The sequence below is a fragment of the Bos indicus x Bos taurus genome, chromosome 4, assembly GCF_003369695.1.
Source record: "Bos indicus x Bos taurus breed Angus x Brahman F1 hybrid chromosome 4, Bos_hybrid_MaternalHap_v2.0, whole genome shotgun sequence".
In the NCBI taxonomy this organism is placed as follows: Eukaryota; Metazoa; Chordata; class Mammalia; order Artiodactyla; family Bovidae; genus Bos; species Bos indicus x Bos taurus.
Window position 1 is genome coordinate 112,153,650 of NC_040079.1, and position 22,830 is coordinate 112,176,479.

General features: G+C 42.8%; 1 protein-coding gene across 1 annotated transcript in view; it reads left to right on the forward strand.

Annotated features, from left to right (window-relative positions):
- The first annotated feature begins 22,183 nt into the window (after window positions 1–22,183).
- The window catches only part of ABCA13 (ATP binding cassette subfamily A member 13), a 353,566-nt gene continuing 352,919 nt past the window's right edge, over window positions 22,184–22,830 (forward strand). Inside the window, exon 1 of the mRNA XM_027538443.1 lies at window positions 22,184–22,347. Coding sequence (XP_027394244.1) covers window positions 22,184–22,347 — 164 coding nt within the window. The remainder of the gene's footprint in view (window positions 22,348–22,830) is intronic.

The following is a 22,830-nucleotide window of genomic DNA, read 5'->3' on the forward strand; positions in this document are numbered from 1 at the left end:
CAAGGAGATCCAACCAGTCCATCCTAAAGGAGATCAGTCCTGAGTATTCATTGGAAGGACTGATGCTGAAGGTGAAACTCCAATCCTTTGGCCACTGGATGCAAAGAACTGACTCATTGGAAAAGACCCTGATGCTGGGAAAGATTGAAGGCAGGAGGAGAAGGGGACGACAGAGTATGAGATGGTTAGATGGCATGACTGACTCAATGGACATGAGTTTGATTAAACTCTGGGAGTTCATGATGGACAGGGAGGTCTGGTGTGCTGCAGTCCACGGGGTCGCAAGGAGTCGGACACGACTGAACTGAACTGAGCCAGAGGGTGCCCTCCCTTGAACATTTCTCTTTTATCAGGGTGGGTGGTGTTGGTTTTCAGCACTTTCTCAGAGAACTTTCCATAAGGATACAGTTTCTGGCACGAGAAATACTTCCTCATGTCTCATTTCCAAGAGGGTGCTTTCTTTTCTTCTTTAATTACACCAGGGATGGAAACATTCTTTCCCACCTGAGTTTTGTCTTTTTGGTTTCAGACCCCATGTGCTCACCTGGTCACACAGGTGACCAGGAAGAAGGTCTGCTGGAACTTCTGGGGAAAGGCTGGGACCAAAGCCTAGGATGTAGGGCTGTGGTAGGTCAAAGACCAATGCAGTAAAGTGACAGGAAGCTCACTTTAGTTCAAAGCATCATGATTTTGGAGTCTGAAAGAACAAGACATGCTTTTTCATGCTGATAGCATCCTTAACTTCCTAACCTGCAGATTCTTAGGATTTTGTCTGTGCCATTATTGATCTGTGCCTTGCTTGGTCTGTGTCTGGCTGTAAACTTTTGTATTTATAAACTGAGTGGAAGCCAACAGAAAACATTATGCACCAGAAACCAAGTGAAGAATGTTGGCAATAAAAATAATCTTGTGATAATTGAGGATTTTCTATTAATTTTTCATTAGGCTATTCTTTGGGTGTTTCCTTCTTAAATAATTAAATTCCGTGTATCAATGTTAGTTCCTTTTCTTTTGACTTTGAAAATTCAGGATTATACAAATAACCGCAATCCGTATAAGTGGCTCTTTTGCCACCTGTGTCAAGAGATTTGACTCCAATAACCTGACTTTTCAGAGTTTGTTCCAATCTCAAGAAAGTGATTTAAAAGAAAATTACTTTTACAAAAAAATTTATTGACAAAAGATGTAAATTATGATGCGTTCATTTGTAAGAATGTTACATTACCAGTAAGATGATAGTTAAATACAGTGTGTGGCAACACGTGAAAATATTCATAAGATGAAACCAAGTGTCTGCCACCACCAACCCTGGAAAAATAGCTATTTGGATGGAAAAGTCAGACATGTTAAAGAAATGAGAAAAATAAAAATAGTGAATCTGTTGGAGTGTGAGAAATATGGATGAAATTATTTGTTTAATTTCTTTAATGTCATAAGTTCTTCAATAAATAAAAATGTGAGGAAAAAGGGGAGGAACAGAAGCCAGGTCTGGTAGGAGAAAGACAAGGAGCTGACAGTTGTGGATATGGATACAGTGAACAGGGGCTATCTCTGTGGGGCCCTTCTCAAATGATTGTTCTTAGGTACACACAGGAAGGATGACAATGACTTCCTTTAAAGGAAGCCTACTCTGGCCTACGAACCCTCCTTCAACAGGGGGAGATCTCATAATGCTTTGTGATTTATTTAGACACTAATTTTTTGGACAACTTTCCAGGTGCTCTCCCTGGCTGAATTCTTCTGGCCTTGTATCCTGTTCATGATTCTGACAGTACTTCGTTTTCAAGAACCTCCCAGACACAGAGACAATTGTGAGTTTCATTTTTATTATACTTTTTGATGACCAACATCTAGAGAAGAAAATGCAGCATTCTTTTTTTTTTCTATTGTTCTTTATAAATTCTGAATCATGAGTGAAATGAATGGATAGGGTTCTCTTGTTTATACCTCTATTTCTGGGATATATGCCAGTAGGCATCTATTTAGGTTTTTTCTCTTAAGAATGATATTCACATTTGCCCAATCTAACAGATAGATTTACTCCTTAAATTAAGCTGTCTCAATTCAGGATATAGGTATATAAGTCATTATAAACATAGAAAGAGTAGAGGAAGAGGTAAATGTGGGGGAGATGCATTTCATTTTACCAGTGTGATGGTGGTGATGATGGTGGTGGTGGTGGTGGTGGTGATGATGGTGGTGGTGGTGATGGTGGTGGTGGTGATGGTGATGATGAAGATGGTGGTGATGAAGATGATGGTGGTGATGAAGGTGATGGTGGTGGTGATGGTGGTGGTGGTGGTGATGGTGAAGATGGTGGTGATGAAGATGATGGTGGTGATGGTGATGAAGATGATGGTGATGGTGGTGATGATGGTGGTGGTGGTGATGGTGATGATGAAGATGGTGGTGATGAAGATGATGGTGATGGTGGTGGTGATGGTGATGGTGAAGATGGTGGTGATAAAGATGATGGTGGTGGTGATGGTGATGGTGGTGATGATGGTGGTGGTGGTGGTGGTGATGGTGATGGTGAAGATGGTGGTGGTGAAGATGATGGTGATGGTGGTGATGAAGATGATGGTGGTGGTGATGGTGATGGTGATGGTGGTGATGATGGTGGTGGTGATGGTGATGGTGAAGATGGTGGTGATGAAGATGATGGTGATGGTGGTGATGAAGATGATGGTGATGGTGGTGATGAAGATGATGGTGATGATGGTGATGATGATGGTGATGGTGGTGATGATGGTGATGGTGGTGGTGGTGGTGATGGTGGTGATGGTGATGAAGATGATGGTGATGGTGGTGATGATGATATTGGTGGTGGTGATGGTAATGACAACGATGGTGGTAAAGTGTTTAGAAACCATTATAAATAACTTCCTCTACTCCAGGTCTTTTATCAGAAAGACCATTTAGTTCATCTGGTTTAAACCTCAACACTCCTTGAGAAATGATTGCCTATTTTGTTCCTATCATGCTTATGCTCACTTGAAATATGGATAATGTGGTTAATTCTAAAAATGTTATATGATTAGAAATTATCAAGGGGTGACTTTTATCTGAAATAGTATGTCACTATTCAAAATAGTAAATTAATGTATTTATTCATTTGGCAAATAATGTTTTGAGTGCCTTTGTGTCCAAGCTTTGCTCAGGATGAAGTGGTAGACACAGTATTTTTCCTGTCCTTCCAGAACTTACTGTAGGGTCAGACTATGATAATGCAGTGAGATAGTGTCATGTTGGGACTCCATACAGGGTACCAGGAGCACAGAGGAGAAGTGGCTGCTCCGTTCTGAAGAAGGGGTTCTGAGGAGTTAGCAAATGTGAATCTTTGTCAGATGAAAGAGTTCAGGGGAGGACAGATCTGGGCAGACCAGATAGCATGGGGGAAGATCAGAAGAAAAGGAGTTTATATGAATGAGAAGCAGACATGTGGCTGGAGGAACAAACAGGTTCAGATGAGTAAAAGCTTTGAAGGATGTGGAAGATGGTGACTTCCCAAAGGGTGCTGAGGCGGGGCTTCCCAGGTGGCACTAGTGGTAGAGAACCTGCCTGCAGTGCAGGGGCCATAAGAGATGCAGGTTCCATCCCTGGGTCGGGAAGATCCCCTGTGGAAGAGCGTGGCAACCTACTCCAGTATTCTTGCCTGGAGAATCCCATGGATAGCGGAGCCTGGTGGGCTACAGTCCATGGGGTTGTGAAGAGTCAGACGCGACTGGAGTGACGGAGCACGCACACACACACACCTCTGGGTTGGGATTGCTGAATCACATGGTCATTCTATTTTTAGTTTTCTGAGGAGCCTCCACTCTGCTCTCCACAGTGTCTGCACCAACTTACACTCCCACCAACCGCGTGGGAGGGTTCTCTTTTCTCCAGAAAGTGGTTTATTGTACCATTTGTCCTGAAAGCCCTTGGATCCTATCCAGTTTTTCTAAACATCTTCGCGTTAAATTACCTTTAGTAACCACACTCAAGTTCTTAAGAATCCAAGAATTCCTCCGCTTTTATATGAGACGAAAGGAGGTGTTTGCTCTGATTCTTCCAACCCACAGCCTATTCACAGTGTCTGGAGGTGAGGTTGAATGACGAGGTATTGACACTCCCTGAGCAGGGAGAGGAGTTTCACGCAGTTGTGCTTATGGCCAGGCAGAGCCGTCCTGCTTTGCAGCCTGTGGGTAGGCCCTGGAGGAAAGGTGTTAATGTAAAAGGTTTCTGTCCTTTCTTTTTCCTGTTGGGTTGCTGAGGTGTTTTGGGAGAATGGCATTGAAACATGTATAATATCATATATGAAATGAGTCACCAGTCCAGGTTCGATGCATGATACTGGACGCTTGGGGCTGGTGCACTGGGACAACCCAGAGGGATGGTACAGGGAGGGAGGAGGGTTCAGGATGAGGAACACGTGTATACCTGTGGCGGATTCATGTTCATATATGGCAAAACCAATACAATATTGTAAAGTTAAAAAATAAAATAAATTAAAAAAATAAGTAAAAATAAAAATAAACTAACAACAGGACTAATAATGTAATAACGTGATATCACATGTTACTGAACTCACTAGGTATTCCATTTCTGGGACCAGTCGTATGGACTCATTTCTGCCTTGTATCCACATCCAGGCTATTTGCAACCCCGGGATCTGCCCAGCCGGGGTGTTTTCCCCTTTGTCCAAGGCCTTCTTTGCAACACCGGGTCGAGGTGCAGGAACACAAGCTATGAAGGGGCTATGGAGCAGCGTTTTCGGTAAGAGAAACACAAACATCCTTTTCACGGGAAGCTCCTGAATAGAACTGACATGAGGCTTTTAGTTCAGCCTCAATAATTTGGGGTGGGCCAGCCATCATAAGAAACACAGAATTTAGAGTCACCAGGAAATCAGCTTTATGACATTCAGACTCACATGCAAACAACCTCCATAATGGTTCGTTTCTAGTAACAGGTCTTTCCACAGCTGTTCCAAGAGTCACAAAGTGATTGCTGATTAGCAGATGCGTTTTGCTTGTCCTAGTTTGTTTTCTGTAGGTTAAAACTCTGACCTCAAAATTACCCTCTTGGCCAACTATGCATTTTTGGCACCAAATGCTTGAAAACAAGTATTTGTTTGAGTTACCCACTGGCTTTTCCTACTGTGCTATTTTGGACCAGCATCTCTTCACAGCTGAGATACGCTTGACCTGGACCAGGTGACAGTAGCCATCGTGAGTCTGGATGCTGAGCCTGGCCTGTGTTTACCTGTGGCAGCAGTCTGGCACCAAAGACTAAAAAGAGAAGCAATGGGAGGTATTTTATGTGAGAAGAGTCAAAATACAGAAGGGTTTTAACTCAGAGCTCCCTGAAGGCTCTGGAAACTTCTCTCAGTGGAGTTAGAAATGAAAAGAAGCAGCTGAGTCATCAGATAGTTTGAATTTTTCACATGTGAATCATCTGTCTTTGCTTCCTCCATCCTTCCTGCTGTTGACCCGTCTATGACATTGAAGTGTAAAGCATGCAAACATAAGTGATCTTTAACTTTCAACTGTAAGTTACAAGAGAATGCAAAGCTTCTAGGTAATTTTGGACACATCTGGTATGATATTTTTAAAGGGTGGGTGCTTACATTTTTTTTGAGAGAGGTAATATAAACATATGATATTAAGAAAACCATTAGAGAGTAAAGTGTAAAGTTATAACCCTGAAATACATGCTGGCCTTTTTGTATGTTTGGGAAAGAAAGTGCCTTTCTGGGAAAATGAGAAGTGTTTGAGGCTGATCAGCGTCTCTGTTTCAGGTCTCTCTCACATCTCTTCGTCACTTAGAGTGGGAAATTTGTGTGTCCTTGAAGGGGGAAAAGTGGGGCTTTGCACGCAAACCATATCGACCCCATCTCTTCTTAGTTGTGTGCTTCTGAGCAATTTACTTAATGTCTCCACATTTGCTTCTCACTCCCCTCCTTCCACATCGTGAGTGTTGAAGTGCTGGCGGGGTAGCCCTCCTGCGGTGGGAGTTAGCACTCACCCATCCCTATGGCCTTGGCTCCAGCAGTCACACTGACACTGGAGTCTCCACATCAGAGAATAGCTCTGCCTTTGTCTCTCAGGCCACTCCACACCCTCACCTGCACTTACTGAGAACATGTGGTCACACAGCCTGCAGAGACCTCTCCCCACATCCTGAGAACCACAGTACTTTTCAGAGCCTTGGACGCTGATGAGCAGGAAAGAAGTCCCTCCCGGTTCTGGGCTCTGTCCTCGGACCTGCCCCCTCCACTCAGAGGCTCTCACTGTTTTCATGTTGGTCCAGGATGAATTCAGTGGACTCCCAAAACCATAATTAAAAATTCACTTCTGATCACTTTTTGAGAATTGTCTCAGATTATGAATATCTGAAAGCAAAATTTAAATCTATTTAAACATCACAGTTAACTAGTTTGTGGATTTCTGTGCCCTTTGTGATCCCTGGGGAAAATTCACTTTGGGCAGGAATCTCAAATTTCATCTGATCTAGGATCAGTTCAGTTTAGCTGCTAAGTCATGTCTGACTCTTTGTGACCCCATGGACTGCAACATGCCAGGCTTCCTTGTTCTTCACCATCTCCAGGAGTTTGCTCCCTGGGGAAAGTTCACTTTTGGCAGAGATCCCCAATTTCATCTGATCTAGGTTATGATTATGAAAATCCACTTTCAGATTCCTGGTTTTATTACAGAGCCAATGCTCAACACTTAAAAGGTGATTTCAGAGTTGGAATCGTGAACCATGGATCATGACTCCACAGATTAAGTGGGTATTGCCACTGCGTGGAAATACAAGGAATCGCTCTTCATTGTTTACAGTCAAGCTGATGGCAGAAAAGCAATGGAAAGTGCTTCATGGAGCGAACACACTGTCTGAACTTGCCCCCTGCGCCCTTTCACTGTCAGGACCCTCAGGAACTGCTCACCAGGCCAGGCCGTCCTTCATTCTCATCCCAGCCCCTTGAAGGGTTTCCATCCAACTGTTCCTGACTATTCCCTACTCTTCTCACTTTCTTATCTTCAATATTTTAATTTTTCTTCTTCCTCGAATACACCCAGATCCCCCGAGAGCCATCTCGTGGACTCCACCTCACTCCAGGAAGGCCTCCTGCTGTACATCTCACTTGCTCCCTGACTGCGGCCGCCTCCCTCTTGGCTTCTCCTCTGTTGGCTTTTCCCTCTTGGGATGCTCTTTAGAGTGCCTTCCAAGCTTTAGCCTCTCTAGTGTATAGTTTTCCTGATCACAGGGTCCAGCCCCTTTGCCATGAGTTGAATCATCTTTTTCCAACCAAAGCAGCTAAGAATTTGATGCTTGTCTCATCAGCGACTCCTCTGACAGCAGGGAGGACTCAAGTTCAAGGAAGGAGTAAGGTGGCCCTTTCCCATACCCTGTCCTTCTCCTGGGGGCCTCCTTTCTCTCACTCTGTCCCCACCCTCCAGCCTTTGGAGGCAGGCTGCTCCCCGTGGTCCAGGTTCCCCATGGGGAGAAACCTTGTGGCCTCCGAGCAGCGTGGATTCTCTGGCTACACCTGTTGCACCAGAGCAGAAAGCCTGCGGGTTCCTGATCCAGGCTCTCACCCATCTCCCTTCCCTCCTGGCCTCAGAAAAGAGGGGTCACAGTTAGGGTGATCACAGACGGGAAACTGTCCGCACCACTCCACGGTGACACAGATGCTTCCGCTGAGCGAAGGCGCTACCTTTCCTGCCCAGTTGGAGGGTCTGCCCGCTGTGCGATGAACCTTCTCTTCTCTCTTTCTCGGGCTTTCCCAGCCGTAATCCCAGCTTAGTCCCTGTCCTTACGCCATTCCTCTGTCTCTGTAGTGTTGGCTTTAACAAGCCACAATGAAAGACAATTTTGCAGGGTCCTGGGTGTGTTTTCAGGCCCTGAATTTCCCGTGTTTCAGTGAAGCGCTGGCTCAGCACGTGTGAGGGATGTTTCCCTGGGCACGGAGCCCCCCTCTCTGACCTGCGGTCACCCAGAGGTCCTGGTCTATCCTCTGGCTGCGTGTGGGTGGGTCTCCCCCGAGGAGCCCCCTCCAGGCCCAGCTGAGCTTCCTCTCTTTGGCATTCAAGAACTTGGGGAATCAGATGTGTTCCTCTCTCCATAAAACTTGGATTATATTTAGAACATGTTTATCTCTTTAGTTAATAAAGATAACTTCCTTGGAGAAGAAAATGGCAACCCACTGCAGTATTCTTGCCTGGGAAATCCCATGGACAAAGGAGGCTGGTGGGCTACAGTCCACAGGGTTGCAATAGTCGGACACGACTTAGCAACTAAACCACCATGAAGATAACTTCCTACATTATCTTCATTATCTTCCAAAAGTACGGGTTTCCTTTCACGTGTAAATCTCTCATCCGTCTGGGCTTTATGTCTTTGAATGATGTCATAGTGATCCATTTTAGATTTTTTCCATTTGGATGAGTGATTGCTGTAGCACTCTTTAAGGAAATCGCCCATCTTGCCCTGATCTGCAGTCCCGAGGGTCTACGTGTCAAGCCTCTTGTGTGCCCTTTTTCCAATGTCTGTTTTGTCCAGCAGGCCATCCCTGAACTATTCCTCAGTGTCTTTTTTATGATAATGTCTGACATCTGATGTCTGACATATTTTGCTCTGCTCCTTGAGGGAAGTCTCTGCTCTTCCATTTAAATTTATAAATTCATTGTCAAGGTCAATGAAAAAACCCTATTGGCATTTTGATTGGAATTGCATCAAGTCCCATGGTTAAATGACACATCATTTAATTTATGGCTTCATAATATTTTTGCTTAAAAGCCATGCATATTTTTTATTGAGTGTGATCTGATTATACTTTTAGTTTGCATTTCCTTAATCATGGATGATGTTGAGCATCTTTTCATATCTTTATTGGCTGTTTGACGTTCTGTGTATAAATGGTTTGTTCAAATCCTTTTTTGGTGGTTGTGGGGAAGTGCACTGCATGGCATGTGGGATCCTAGTTCCTCCACCACTGATCGAACCCTGCAGTGGAGTGTGGATTCTTCAGCCACTGGATCGCCAGGGAAGTTCCCTGTTCAAATCTTTTAACAATTTATTGTGTAATTTTTGGTTTTACTGCATTTTTAGAACTCTTTACTTACTTTGTTTGTAAATCTTTTATCAGAAAAATGTGTTGTGAATATTTCTTCCAGTCTGTGACCTTTTTTTGAAGAGCAGAGTTTTTTTTCATTTTGATGAAATTCAGTTATCAGTTTTTCTGTTTTGGTTTATGCTTTAAAAAAATTAAAAAAAATTTAGGTATAGTTGATTTACAATGGTGTGTTAGTTTCAACTATACAGTAAAGTGATATATATAAATGTCTGTATCCCTTTTTAAATGTTCTCTTCAATTATAAGTTATTATAAGATACTGAGTATAGTTCTAGTGTAGGAACTATAGTAGGTTCTTGTTGATTATCTACTTTATATGCAGTAATGTGTATATTTTAATCCCAAACTCCTGATTTATCCCTCTCTTCCCCTCCCCTTTGGTAACTCTACGTTCATTTTCTATGTCTATGGGTCTACCTGTTTTATAAATAAGTTCACTTGTATCCTTTTTTAAACTCCACATATAAGTGACACTATGTAATATTTGTCTCTGTCTGACTTACTTCATTCAGTATCACAATTTCTAGGTCCGCCCAAATTGCTGTAAATGGCATTCACTATTCCACTCACTTTTATGTCTGAGTGTTATTCCTCCGTATATATGCACCACGTCTTCTTTCTCTGTTCACCTGGGTCCACTCATTGGTCGATGGACGCTGGGCTGCTTCCGTGTCTTGGCTATTGTAAATGGTGCTGCTGTGAACATTGCGGTGCATGGATCTTTTTGAATTATGGTTTTCTCTGGGTATACATGCCCAGGAGTGGGGCTGCTGTCATATGATAGCTGTTTTTAGTTTTTCAAGGAACCACCATCCTATTTCCCACAGTGGCTGCACCTATTTATATTCCCACCAACAGTGTGGGAGGGTTCCCTTTCCTCTATACCCTTGCCAGGGTTTATTGTTTTTTATAGATTTTTTGATGGTGGCCATTCTGACCACTGTAAGATGCTATCTCATTGTAGTTTTTATTTGCCTTTCTCTAATAGTGATGCATCTTTTCAAGTGCTTTTTGGACCTCTGTATGTCTTGTTTGTCTCTTTTGTATTTTTCTCTAACAATGAAATATTTGTGTAACTGAAGATCATTACAATTACCTACTGCAGTTTCTGTTAAAAGTTTAATAGTTTTAACTTTTGTTTGGGTGTATGATGCATTTTTGAGTTAGCTTTTGTATATGATGTAAGTGTTGCAGTTTATCTTACATTTGGTTGTTTAGTAGTTCTAATACCATTTGTTGAAAATACTAACATATGCCCATTAAATATAGTTGGCACCTTTGTTGAAAACCAGTTGATCTAATAATATCATGTAGATCTGCTTTTGTTCTCTTTTATTTCAATGGTCTTTACGACTATCCTTAGGCCAATATTCTATAGCTTTAGAGAAAATGTCTTGAAATCAGGTACTATATGTGTCCTTCAACCTTTTTTTCAAAATTATTTTAGCACATCTGTGAATTTCCATATATATTTAAAAATCAGCTTATTTATTTATACATGAAAGTCTGCTGGGATTTTGATGAGGATTACATTAAAAAATAGCCTTATAGAGATTTAATTCATATACCATAAAATGACACATTTAAAGCATAAAATTCAATAGTTTTTAGTGTATTTACAGAATTGTGCAACTATCACCACAATCAACTATAGAAAATGTTGAATCACTCAAAACAAACAAACAAACAAACAAACAAACCTGTATCCATCAAAGCTCACCCCTCCTTGTCTCCTCATTTTCCCTACTCTTGGCTTCAGGTCAGTTCAGTTCAGTTCAGTTCAGTCACTCAGTCGTGTCCGACTGTTTGTGACCCCATGAATTGCAGCACGCCAGGCCTCCCTGTCCATCACCAACTCCTGGAGTTCACTCAAACTCACGTTCATCAAGTCGGTGATGCCATCCAGCCATCTCATCCTCTGTCGTCCCCTTCTCCTCCTGCCCCCGATCCCTCCCAGCATCAGAGTTTTTTCCAATGAGTCAACTGTTTGCATGAGGTGGCCAAAGTACTGTTGGGTGGCATTAAATCTTCAATATCTTTACTGATTTTTTGTTTGTTCTATAAATAATCAAGAAAGGATTTCTAATCTTTGTAATTGTGGCTTTTTCTGTTTTTTCAGTTCTACTGATTTTTGCTTCATTTACTTTGAAGCTCTGGTGTAAGTGCATGCATGTTAGAGTCAATCTTTTCTGTGTTGATTCATTTATCATTGTATAACTTAATCCAGTTATCTCAGTTATTAGACATGCATACAAGACATTGTACATGCAATATATCACACAATATGTTATATGCATTATACTATATCCATTATCTAAAATACTATAATACATACTATATGATATGTTAATATAATCTCTTTATCCCTGGTTGTATTTCTTGTTTTGAAGTCTATTTTGTTGGTATTTACATAAGCCCTGTAGCTTTCTTTTGATTAGTGTTACATGATATATCTTTTTCCACCTCTTTTACTTTCTGGCCATCTTTAAATTTTATTTTTAAAATGTAATGGCGTAGAGTTGGTTCTTTCTTACTATTCAGTCTGACAGTCTTTGCCTTTTAGTGTTTAGACCACTTGTTTTTATTATATTGGATTTACTTTTGTTTCCTCCTTTTGCCATCTTTCTGTATTCCTATTTCTCTTTGTTGCTTTTGTTTATGAAAATTGAATATTTCGTATCCTTTAATGTTTCTCTATTATTGACTCATGAACTGTACCTTTTTGTTATATTTTTCTAGTGGCTTGTGCATTTTCATACTAATGTAGATGTATCTATAGGAGTGATTACTAGAAGCAGAATTTCAAGTCAAGAGAAAAATGCATTTTTTATTTTAATGGCCTTTTGCAAACGATCCTATATAGGGATTATAATATACTGCACTCTACCTTTTGAAATATGAGGCTATCTCTTTCTTTAGTAAGGCCAATAGAGGGTCTGGTTGAAATTTTAGATTTCTGCCAACCTGATTTTTTATTAATTTCTTGATGAGAAATGACATCTTGGTGCATGTTTGATTGGGTTTGCCCTATTATGGAGGATGTTGAACCTGTTTTTATATCTTTGTACAATTTACACTTATTTTCATGGCCTTTGTCAATTCTTCTCATTTATTATTTTTCTTCCTGATTCCTAGAGACTCTTTACATATTAAGGAGTTAAATCCTTCATCTGTTGTATGAGTTGTAAATATTCTTTCCTGAGTTTATCATGTATTATTTGACTTTATTTTTCTTTAACTTTCATTTTGAAATAATTATAGACGTAAAGGGAGTTGTTCCTCAAATAGTGAGATCTTATGTAACTATTGGGCAATATCAACATAGGAATGGGGGGACTTCCTTAGCAGTCCAGTGGTTAAGATTCTACACATCCAATGTAGGGGAATGAGTATAGATTCTGTCAGAGGTAAATTTTCAAAAAATTAAAAATGTCTTTTGTATAACAGATATATCACTGAGTGTTACTTCATTAATTACATGATCAGTAGGAAGACAAAGTTGGTTCAAGGAACAGTTGAGAAACTAGTTATGTCAACCTTTAAAAACATGAATATTAATTCTGTAGGTAAGACACAAAGCTTGTTTGGGTCCAAGAGGGACAATAAGGCAATAACTTTGGAGGTGATCTTTTTAACAGGAAAAACATCTTTAAGTCACATGTAGCTTCAGAGCTGTATTCTCCAGGAAAAGCAAATAATTCCAGGGTGGACATGGATTAAAAAAAAAATAGATCTAAAGAAAGTGCCAAAGACTTTTTACTTTATTTCTTCCTTCCTCAGTTGGGAATTTCTCTAACTTTCCCTCTCTTTTAAACTCCAGATCGATTACTGGTTTCAAAAGCCTTTACATCCTTGAGACTCTGCTTGTCAGCACTTGTCCTGGGTTACTGGTGGGCAGTGAAGGGAGGGGTCTGGCTGGCCTTAGCGGCCACAAGGCAGCTGAAGGGCATTCAAGACAAGACAGTTCCTAAGAGAATTACTTTTTTGCATTGGGATCTGGCTGTCTTAAGAAACAATCCTAATTCTGTTAGACTGTGCCTTGGCAGTAAATGAATGAGAAAAATTTACATGTGTGCTCAGTCGTGTCTGACTCTGCGTGACCCATATGGGCTGGATTTACCCCATCATGTTCCTCCATCCGTGGAATTTTCCAGGCAAGAACTGCACTGGGTTGCCATTTCCTGCTCCAGGGAATCCTCCTGACCCAGGGATTGAACCCACATCTCCTGTGTCTCCTGCATTGCAGGCAGATTCTTCTACTGAGTCACTGGGGAAGATCCCAGTAACAGACATTAGCAGAATTTATAATAGAAACAGTGCTTCCCAGGCAGTGCTAGTGATTAAGAATCCGTCTGCCAGTGCAGGAAGGAGATGTAAGAGAGGCTAGTGTGATCCCTGGGTTGGGTAGATCCCCTGGAGAAGGGCACAGTAATACACTCCAGTATTCTTGCCTGGAGAGTCCTGTGGACAGAGGAGCCTGGTGGGCTACAGTCCATGGGGTCACAAAGAGTGAAGCATTAGCACACACACACACACGTAATAGAAGCAACAGTCCTTTTATCTTGCTTGCTTTTTCCTGCAGCTCTTGGGCTGAAACTGTGTCTGTCCCAGCATCAGCTGTATTATTTCTGCCCTTTATTTTTAATTTTAAAATTGTTTCACAGTCCTTTGTTTGTAAAAATTACTTATTTATTTTGGCTGCACTGGGTCTCCATTGCTGCACACAGGCTTTCTCTGATTACGGAGGCTGCTCTTCATTGCAGTGTGTGAGCGTCTCATTGCAGTGGCTTCTCTTGTTGTGGGCTCTAGGGTGTGGGCTTCAGTAGTTGTGGTACACGGGTTTAGTTGCTCTGTGGTATGTGGGATCCTCCTGGACCAGGGACTGAACCTGTGTCCCCTGCACTGGCAGGTGGATTAGTAACCACTGGACCACCTGGTAAGTCCCTATTACTGCCCTTTAAAGAGAGCTGGGAGCTGGACTCTGTGCTAAGATTTTACATAGATTCCCTCTGCTGACCCTCCAGCAACCTTATTAGGGTTCAGGTCAGTTCAGTTGCTCAGTCATGTCCAACTCTTTGTGACCCCATGGACAGCAGCATGCAAGGCTTCCCTGTCCATCACCAACTCCTGGAGCTTGCTCAAACTCATGTCCATTGAGTTGGTGACACCTTTCAACCGTCTCATCCTCTGTCATCCCCCTCTCCTCCTGCCTTCAATCTTTCCCAGCATCAGGGTCTTTTCCAATGAGTCAGTTCTTGCATCAGGTGGCCAAAGGATTGGAGTTTCAGCCTCAGCATCAGTCCTTCCAGTGAATATTCAGGACTGATTTCCTTTAGGATGGACTGGATCTCCTTTCAGTCCAAGGGACTTTCAAGAGTCTTCTCCAATACCACAGTTCAAAAGCATCAATTCTTTGGTGCTCAGCTTTCTTTATAGTCCAGCTCACATCCATACATGACTACTGGAAAAACCATAGCATTGACTAGACAGACCTTTGTGGGCAAAGTAATGTCTCTGCTTTTTAATATGCTGTCTAGGTTGGTTGTAGCTTTTCTTCCAAGGAGTAAGCATCTTAATTTCATGGCTGCAGTCACCATCTGCACTGATTTTGGAGCCCCCCAAATAAAGGGTTTTATTATTTAAATCATAACCTATTAGGGTTATGATCCCATTATTTGAATGATGACTTTCTAAGGGAGACCTTGCTTGAGAAACATTTTGGCTTTGGGGACCCTCAGAGGGCTTCAGTTTCCTTGTCTGCAAACTGAGGGAGGGGCCTGAGTGATTCCTCCCACCTCTGACATCCTCAGGTCCTTCACTGAAATCCCACGGGGGTTGCTGGACGTAGCGTTTGGCTCGGGGCCCTTTGAGAGGGTGGTTTCCTACTGGTCTGAGGGCCACCTGCAAGGTGGCCTTTTCTTGTCTTCCTGAATCAGATCTCCTTTGTCCGCTCTTCCATTCACGGCTCCTCTGATACCTGGCAGGGTCCAGTGTCACCTGATAAAAAGACCAAAGAAAGAGTTGGACTTGGGAAGGAGGAAATTGGTCTCCGCACAATGCCTGTTTCAGCCCTGGGATTTCCCCGTGTGTGCTAAGTTGCTTCTGTCATGTCTGACTCTTTGTGACCCCATGGACTGTAGCCTGTCAGGCTCTCTGACCATGGTATTTCCCAGGCAAGAATACTCGTGTGGGTGGTCCTTCCCTTCTCCAGGGGATCTTCCCGACTGAGGGGTCAAACCCATGTCTCTTGTGTCTCCTGCACTGGCACGTGGGTTCTTTACCTCTAAGCCACTTGGGAAGTCTCTGCTTCCTTGTAGGTGGTGACAATTAAAGGCTGATGTCCCAGGGGGGCTGATGCAGCAGGTAGATTTACCTGTTGACAACCGTTCCTCCAGTCACAGTGTTTGAGAATTTATATAATAAAAGGTTTGGGAGTTAAAAAATCTAATTGGATCTATAACTTTTTAATCGGGAAAAATTTCTCCCAATTTTACTTATTTTTTCCTCTGATGTGCTAAAAGTAATTGCACACCTACTTAAACAAGCTTCCAGCAATTTGTGAAATGATTCCTTGTTTTATTTTAAATCAGTCGTTTCTTACTGACTAAGGTAAGTTCCCACTGAATTTGAGAATGGATGTAGATAGGGTTCAGTTCAGTTGCTCAGTGGTGTCAGACTCTGCAACCCCATGGAGTGCAGTAGAGGGTAGATTGTGCTGATTTTAAAGGTCATGAGAATGTTTTCTCTTTCTCAGTCATGAAAAATAATTTTTCCTCCACATATGACAAGTATTAATATAAAGTTAAGAAAAAACAGCAGTTTTATCATTTTTTAAATTAGAACTACAGAGTGTTGCTAAAAACAAAAATTCACAAGTAGATTTTAAAGGTTGAATTGGCTGTATCAAATGATTCATGAATCGAGCAGCACCCCATCTGGTCAGTAGAGAGGGCTCCTTGTCTTGCCTTTAAAAACCTCACAAGCAAAAAAGAGCATTTCAAGCTTAGGCAACCTTCCTGTGTGGAAAGAGAGGGTCCATGTGGCAAACCGTCTTTCTTTGGGGATGGAAAGGACCACCTCCTTGGTGTTGATCAGAGAATTTCACACTGAAATTACATCCCACAGGGTTATTTTCCTGGGGAAACCGACCTGCAGTTAGGTTGGGGGTTAAGTCTTGGTTTTAGCATGGGGGACCATCCGGGGCCTGTGTATTTTCCCACATCATGAAGTCAGCCAGGATCGTCCCTATTAGAACCACTAGGAGGGTGGGTTAAAATGCAGAGTCCTGGGCAGCCTCCTGGCCGAGGGTGGGAGGCAGACTCAAAGTCTGTACTTCACAGACTCCCACTCAGTTCTGACCATTTCTGTGGAAGTCTGCTTCCTGGAACCCCATTTTTAAAGATGAAAGGAAATCTTTTCATAAGCATGTGATGTTATGTTAACGCTTCTCCTAGAACTTGACATTTACATTGGGCCTAGATCTTACCCTTTTAGATCATTGCTCTGATGGACATTATTGTTGGCACAGTTTACATTCCTCAGTATCTTCTAGTGGTAAAATTATTCAAGGCTGAAATAAATTGGAGAAGGAAATGGCAACCCCCTCCAATACTCTTGCCTGGGAAATCCCATGGACAGAGGAGCCTGGCGGGCTACAGTCCTTGGAGTCGCAGAAGAGTCTGACACGACTTAGCAACTAAACAAACAACATAAAATTAAAGGGAAAAAAACACAAACAAACCGGGAGAGGATATTTCTTATAAATATGACAAAGGGAAGCTGTGTTTCAAACATGAGAGGACAGGGGACATCCCAGCAGAAAACGGGGCTGTGGCCTTGACCACCCAGTGGGGACGGCCCTCTTCCCTCCTGATCGCTAGTCCTTGTGACCTGGCCTGACATGTGTCCTTTTTGTCTGGGGCTCCTCTGCTTCTACCCACAGCTGACCTCTCCTGGGGAGGCACCCCCCAGTGCTCCCTGGACATCCCCCTGAGCCCCTCTGCCTGACGCCCCATCTTCATAATGCCCAAGTGGGTCTAAAATCAGGGGTGAGACACACAGACTTGTCTCTGGGCTGCCCTGCTGGGCTCCCTCTGCCCGCCCAGACCTTCCTGCTCGTCCCCAGCTCAACGGAGCCTCGGGACGGTTGACCCACCTCTTGGCTGGACTTGGCGTTTACCGTGGGGCTCCTCCTGCCTCTTCCACCTGCAGGGCCTCACTCACTGCTGTGTTGACCCCCGGCATGTTGCTTGAGGCATGCGGTGTAATCAATGAGAGGAATGAAATGACTAATAAACATATAAAACGACTGAGCCTCACAGATAATAAACAGACTGAGGACAGCTTTCTAACTGTATTGTTTTTCATTTTTAAAAATTTATTATTATTATTATTATTGGCCATGCTGCAAGACATGCAGGATCTTAGTTCCCTGACCAGGGATCAAACCTGTGCCCTCTGCAGTGGAAGCACGTAGTCTTAACCACTGGACCATCAGGGAAGTCCCTTTTATTGTTATTTTTAAAACTGAAGTATAGTTGATTTACAGTGTTGTGCCAATAACTTTCTCATTTTAAATTGGCCAAGGTTTTAAAAAACTATTGATGTGGCTGTGTCTGGTCTCAGTTGTGGCACACGGGTCTTCATTGTGGGGCAGGGACTGTCTAGTTGAGCTGCACGGGCTTAGTTGTCCCGCAGCATGTGGGCTCTTAGTTCCTCGCCCAGGGATCCAACCTGCATCTCTTATATTTCCAGGAGGATTCTTAGTCACTGGACCGTGTCCCTGGACAAGTTTTTTAAAATTTTTATTTTATTTATTTTTTTAAAGACAGTATTTTTATTTTTTAATATAAATTTATTTATTTTAATTGGAAGCTAATTACTTTACAATATTGTATTGGTTTTGCCATACATTGACATGAATCACCATGGGTGTACACGTGTTCCCCATCCTGAACCCCCCTCCTACCTCCCTCCCCATCCCATCCTTCAGGGTCATCCCAGTGCACCAGCCCCGAGCACCCTGTCTCATGCATTGAACCTGGACTGGCGATCTGTTTCACATATGATAATATCCATGTTTCAAAGCCATTGTCCCAAATCATCCCACCCTCTCCCTCTCCCAAAGAGTCCAAAAGACTGTTCTTATACATCTGTGTCTCTTTTGCTGTCTTGCGTACAGGGTTATCGTTACCATCTTTCTAAATTCCACATATATGCATTAATATACTGTATTGGTGTTTTTCTTTCTGGCTTACTTCACTCTGTATAAATGGCTCCAGATTCATCTACCTCATCAGAACTGATTCACATGTATTCTTTTTAATGGCTGAGTAATACTCCATTGTGTATATGTACCACAGCTTTCTTATCCATTCGTCTGCTGAGGGACATCTAGGTTGCTTCCATGTCCTGGCTATTATAAACAGTGCTGTGATGAACATTGGGGTACACGTGTCTCTTTCAGTTCTGGTTTCCTCAGTGTGTATGCCCAGCAGTGGGATTGCTGGGTCGTATGGCAGTTCTCTTTCCAGTTTTTTAAGGAATCTCCACACTGTTCTCCATAGTGGCTGTACTAGTTTGCATTCCTACCAACAGTGTAAGAGGGTTCCCTTTTCTCCACACCCTCTCCAGCATTTATTGCTACAAGTTTTTTTTTTTTTTTTTAATGATTGAGTCCATTATGGATGAAGGTCCAGGAGAGTGGGCTGTTGGGGCATTGGAGGAGGTATAAATGGGCACAGGCTCAAGTGAGGACAATTGGGCCTTTTGGTACCAAGAACCTTAAACTGCTGAGGAGACTCACCTATAGATGAGTTCTACCTGGGTATTTACTTCATTTATTTAAAGTTCTCCTAGGTTCCCAGCTGCAGCTGCTCCTCACCAGAAGGTCGACAACCTGGCCTTCTTAAAAGAGATACAGGACCTTGCCCAGGAAGTTTATGAAGTGATGGACAAGGCTAGAAACTTACAAAAACTCTGGGCAGAAAGATCCAAGACTCCAGGCAAGTAAATCTCTCAGACTCTTCACTTCATCCTGGTACTTGGGGTTGCTCATTTAGCTAATGAAAACAAAAGACATTCATTTAAATTTTTACCGTAAGTATATTTGGTATATAATTTTTACCACAGGCTCTCTGAAGCCATTGTTTAGGGCTTTTTTTCTGTGGTGGTTCCCTTCGGCAGGCTCCATTGATTAGGATTGGTGATTCACTGCATCTCCAGCCCCTCACTCTCTGACGGTCAGGGGTGGTCACTGGTGCGGGGGGAATGAAAGGTCCAGCTCTGTTACCAACTTGGGTTCTTGGGCTCCTCAAAGTCAGTAGAAATTGATCAGAGACCAGATGAGAAATTCAGGTGAGGCTTTATTGAGGCCCCTGCTGCCCAGAAGAGAGCGAGATCAAGTGACCGGCTCCCTTAAGTGGGACGAGGGTGGGGCGGGTGAGTGGGTCATATTGGGTGATCTGCCCACCCCCTGGGAGGTGCAGTCTGCAGGGATCATGTTCAGGACAGTTGGATTGTGGCCTTTTTTATCCTGTTCATACTTTAGCCCAACTGCAGGAGATGTTTGTCCCAAGTAGGCCCCAAGTCCAGCCTGTCTCAGCAATGTGTCTCGGCTTTTCCAGTGAAGCCATCTGCACACCCAAGCGCCCAGGCATGTCCTCAGTGTTCAGAGGCACTGGCATCACTTGGAGGTCACAGGGCTTTTTGAAGCTCTCCTGTCAGGAACAAGGACTGACACACAAAGAGATGCTCCCGTCACACCCTCCACTCGGGAAATGAGAGTTCTAGGAGCCTGTGTTAGTAGCTGAAAGCAGAGGCCAGAACATATTTCTTATTTGGTCACAACCAGATTCCAAATATAATCTGAAAGTCACACTTTCATGTTCCTCTCCCTCTTCCATTTTTTTCTTTCTCTTGTTTTTCTTTACTCTCCCTTTATTCTCTCTGTCCTGTTCTATACGCTCACAATGCCTGTGGAATTGGAGACTGAGAAAATAATAGATGGTTATTTGGTGATTCCATTTAATTTATTGGTTATTCCAATAAATAATTAATGGCAAATGGTTGAAATTTGGTTTACCAGTTAAATCACTTCCCTGGAATTTATTTAACAACAATGTGTTTTGAAAGGAGTGACTGTTTTCTTCAGATTTACTTCTCAGGTTGTTGTAATCATCTCTCAGAGCAGGACTCTGTGATTGGCATTTGATTTTGGAGCTAGAATAGGTGCTTGGCATGTGCTGTCTGGCTGCTGCCTGAACTAATATCTCTGACGTCTTCTTTTTGTAGATTCTCCTTATGGTTCCAGTTTTTTAACAGTAAGTATTTTAACAAAAGTTTGAAACTTAGTCTTCAGAGACATAATGGCATTGACTGAAAAAAAAAAAGCTGAGAATTATGTTTTTTAAAATATTTTTAATTTTTGAGTTTTTGGCTGCATTGTATGGCCCAAAGGATCTTAGTTCCCTGATCAGGGATGGAACTCATGCCTCCTGCAGTAGAAGCACAGAGTTCTAACCACTGTTCCACTGGGGAAGTCCAAGAACTATTTTTTTTTTTTAAGAATTATGTTTTATTCAGTGGACTTGCTGAGGACTTAAGCCAGGGACAGCTTCCCTGATGGCTCAGATGGTAAAGAATCCGCCTGTAGTGCCAGAGACCCAGGTTTGATCCCTGGGTTGAGAAGATTCCCTGGAGAAGGGAATGGCAACCCACTCTGTATTCTTGCTTAGAGAATTCTATGGACAGAGGAGCCTGGTGGGCTACAGTCCATAGGATCTCAAAAGAGTCAGACTTAGCGACTAATGCTTTCATGTACACTTACAGTCTCAGTTCTCTCTGAGGAACTGCTCTGAAGAGGCAAGGGAGGAACCTGGACATGTAGGAATTTTTGCAGCACAGACAGGGAAGTCGGAACATCGAAAGATTCCTGTTGATTAAGGAAAAAGCAGATCTTGTGTGAATGAGCTCAGTGCCTCTCCATGCATGGGAAGATGCAAGAGTCTGGGCTCACTGAAATCATCCTTTGGATGTGCATCTTAGTTATCTGGGCAGTGTCTGGCTCTTCTCCATCCTGAACCTCCTCAGGGTGCGCAGGGGAGGGGTGTGGAGTTGGGGGGTGGGAGAGTGGTCTCGGATGCAGCACCTGCTGGCTTGATGGTTGCAGCGTTCCCTGTTTACTGATATGACAGGCGACATTCTTCTTCCACTACGGTTAAGTTCAAAGCACTGATTTTAAGTTTATTCTTCAAACACATTTTTCTAGTGATTTGATTGTTAGTTAACACTGTATAGAAGTTGTATTTGAGATAGCCAGAATCGTGCAGGAGATGGATTAAAAGGCAAGTTTACTTTTCTGAAGGAAGGTCGTGAGTTTAGAAACCAAGAGGGTGAACATGGCATTGGGTGACGCAGGGCAAGTGGCCCTGCTCTCCCACTGGAGGGTGCCCAGGTTCTGTCCCTGGCAGAGAGCTAAGACACCACAAGCCACAGCATAGCCAAAAAAAAAAAAAAAAAAAGATTCATGTGTATGGCACAAACCTTTGACTTGCATTAGACACACAGCCTTCAGTTAAGGCCCCAGTCATCGCCGGGGGATGTTTTGCTTTCCAAGGGACATTTGACAGCGTGGAACGTAGCTTTGGTCACATGTTGGTGGGTGCGGGGGGAGGATGAATTTTTGTGAGGATGGAAGTATTCAGTTATTGACACTATAACTGATATAGTCATGATTATGCTCAGCTGCAAGAACAGAAAAAACCCAGATAACAGTAGCTATTCCAGTTTTGTTCAGATTTGAACAATTCATCATCTGTTTCTAAATCTATCTCAACATCTTAGAAATTGGTTCAGCTTGTTACAAAAACAGACGTCTACCTCTCTTCCCCGGTTCAAACTTCCACAACAGTTAAAAAACCAACCTCACAGAGTAAATTTAAAATCGGGTCTGTTCAAAGTAGTGACTCGGGAGGTGCGACTTTGGCCCCCAGGGTCTCTGCGTTCTTACAGCTGTTGCGGCCCTGCGCCTCCCCGACTCCCACGTGGCGTTTTGTTCCATCAGATGGATCTCAATAAGACCGAGGAAGTGATTGAGAAGCTAGAGAGTCTCCACCAGCAGCCTCACCTCTGGGACTTTCTGCTTTTACTGCCAAGACTCTACACAAACACCTTCCACGTTGCAGATGGCGTCCTCGCGGGAGGACACCTACTCCATGCGGTTCTGACGTAAGTTAAAATGAGAAATGCAACCAGCTACAGAGGATTTGGTTCATCCTTCTCACTTTTTTTTGTTGTTGTTTGTTTTGCTTTGTTTAGTTTTGGCTGCGCTGGGTCTTCTTTTTTGTATTTTCATCTTTTTCCTAATTTTATTTTTAATTGGAGGATAATTGCTTTGCAATGTTGTGTTGGTTTCTTCCTCCTCACTTTTTTATTGAGAAAATACATCTCTGAATGATTGCTACAAGAAAAACAGGCATTATATCCCTGGAATTATATCACCCAGAGATGGCCGAGCTCTTGCTTCGCCACGCCTGCCTTGCATTCCCTGTATAAATATTTTACATAAGTGCAGTGATGCTATTCAGAGCATGTGCTCCCTGATTTAAACAATATAATGTTGCATCATTAATGTTTCCTGTGTCCTGATAGTCTTCAGATGAATAACATTCCATTTTGATAAGGTACTGTAGACCGCAGTTTACTTGATAA